At 41.3% G+C, this 2,162-nt stretch overlaps 1 protein-coding gene across 1 annotated transcript in view; it reads left to right on the top strand.

Moving 5' to 3' along the window:
• The window catches only part of LOC118406774 (glutamate receptor ionotropic, NMDA 1-like), a 30,430-nt gene that overhangs the window by 20,660 nt on the left and 7,608 nt on the right, over positions 1-2,162 (top strand). The window contains exons 14-15 of the mRNA XM_035807089.1: positions 368-516; positions 1,429-1,586. Coding sequence (XP_035662982.1) covers positions 368-516; positions 1,429-1,586 — 307 coding nt within the window. The remainder of the gene's footprint in view (positions 1-367; positions 517-1,428; positions 1,587-2,162) is intronic.

The raw sequence follows: 2,162 nt of genomic DNA, 5'->3' as shown, positions 1-2,162 counted from the left end.
TCCTGAAGCAGGAGAAGGATGCTAGTTCTTCTAGACGCATGTTTTTGTATGTGGTCCAGCGTAATAAATCTAGTAGTACGCTTTAACTCACCATGTTTATATAAATATATATCACAAATTGCATCAGAAGGAACTTAGTTTGTAATAAAAAATAATGCATATTCATTGTGGGTCAAAAAGTTTTACAAAACCTGTTTAATGTGCCAATAATTCATCTGACATAAATTATGATAATGAGGGGGGAGGGGGGCGACATGTGGAACTCGGGATTTTTAAGCGTAGAATCTAGTCTAACTTACCAAAATAACATAAAATACGCGGCAAGGCACAGCTTTTTTAAAAAGATTTCTTGTTTGTTCTACAACAGGAACTCCACGCAGCTTCAGTGCACGTGTGTTAGGCATGGTGTGGGCAGGGTTTGCCATGATCATTGTGGCCTCCTACACTGCCAACCTGGCTGCCTTCCTGGTGCTGGACAGACCAGAGGCCAGCATCTCGGGTATCAACGATGCAAGGGTAAGTCTGTAGTAGTAGTAGTCACTGTAGTAGTAGTAGTAGTAGTAGTAGTAGTAGTAGTAGTAGTAGCTGTAGTAGTTAGTAGAGTCATACGGTGTATATTACTGAATTGTTGGGGTTATGTAGTAGTTGTAAGTAGTTGTAGAGTCATACGGTGTATTACTGCATTGTTGGGGTGATGTAGTAGTTGTAGAGTCATACGGTGTATTACAGCACCGTTGGGGTTATACCGCCCCTTACGGGGTGACATACCCTTTCTTCTAGCTGAATATAAGACGGGGATGGGCCAGGTCGACCCCCCCCCCTTGAATGATGTAAATCACTAAGTGGCTGATACAGTATGGAGGTATGCTAGGCCTCCATCTGGGTGGTTTGAAGTGCAAGTCTACATATGTTGGAAAGGTTTACTTATTGGCAAGATTGTGGTTGTGGTTATACATGTAAGTATTGACTTAGACTATGTAAAAGATCAGAGTTCAAATCCCAAGCTCTAATGCTGTACCATTGAAAAGGAAACTTTACACATACCTAACCCCACTTCTGACACCATTTTACATTCTTCACTGAGTAGACAAATGACTCATGTGTCCATATTTTCACAGTTCACTAAAAGGAAAAATAGATCGATGTGAATGTGATGGTAACAACATGTATAAACATTGATTCTACATTCAATTTGGAAGTTACTGGACATACATCTAGTTCAAACACATTTTGCCATCTCTGAATATTTCTTGTGCACTTGTAGAGTAACATTGTATTGAAAAGTGAGGTTCCTGACTGAAAATTCTCTGATTGCAAGTTGATTAATAGAATATGAAATACCATAAATTGTATTTGATGAGTAAACAATTGATTGGTTGATTGATAAACCATTGATTGACAGTAAATATTTCTACTACTGTTGTACAGCTGAGGAACCCCTCCGACAAGTTCATCTATGCGACAGTGAAGGGCAGCTCGGTGGACATGTACTTCCGGCGCCAGGTGGAGTTCAGCACCATGTACAGAGCCATGGAGAAGCACAACTACGACAACTCTGCAGACGCCATCGCTGCTGTGAAAAGAGGGTAAAACTCTACCTCAGCATAGTAAGGTCAACATCACATTTCCTACCGGGGGCCGGCCAGGCTTTTTGCGGAGACAATAAATTAATTTATGCCAATAAGTATGCACAAGGCATGTGGTTGAATTTTTTTTGGTCCGTTTTGTGTTTTTTGTACTTTTCATTCCGCATAACTGCGCATGCCATGCCAGGTCCCTTTGTGGAAATGTGACGCTAGCCTAAAATTAAGAAGAGGGTGGGAGTCCTCTTTCAAATACCATACCCTAGACACAGGATATGACAACCCACTGCTCCTACGGCCTCAAAAAGGACTACCTTTTTACCTTACAAGAGGCATCAAAAGTTTGAGTGGCTAGTCAAGAAAAAACGATATCAAGAAGTTTGATTCCTGGCATACCTAGCAAGATGTCGTGTCCTTGGAAAAGGCACTTTACATCATGACTTTCCTCACTAAACCCAGTTGTACCAAACTTTGGTTAGGGAGGTAAAGGGTTGGAGAAGGAGAGGGATGGGCTCCGCTATCCCATACTGTGGCCTAGACAACGTTGATAATAGGAAAACTATGACATTGCAATTGAAG

This window comes from Branchiostoma floridae, chromosome 19 (genome assembly GCF_000003815.2).
Source record: "Branchiostoma floridae strain S238N-H82 chromosome 19, Bfl_VNyyK, whole genome shotgun sequence".
Taxonomy (NCBI): Eukaryota; Metazoa; Chordata; class Leptocardii; order Amphioxiformes; family Branchiostomatidae; genus Branchiostoma; species Branchiostoma floridae.
The sequence above is the reverse complement of the archived record's forward strand: the minus strand, read 5'-3'. Positions and strand labels throughout refer to the sequence as shown.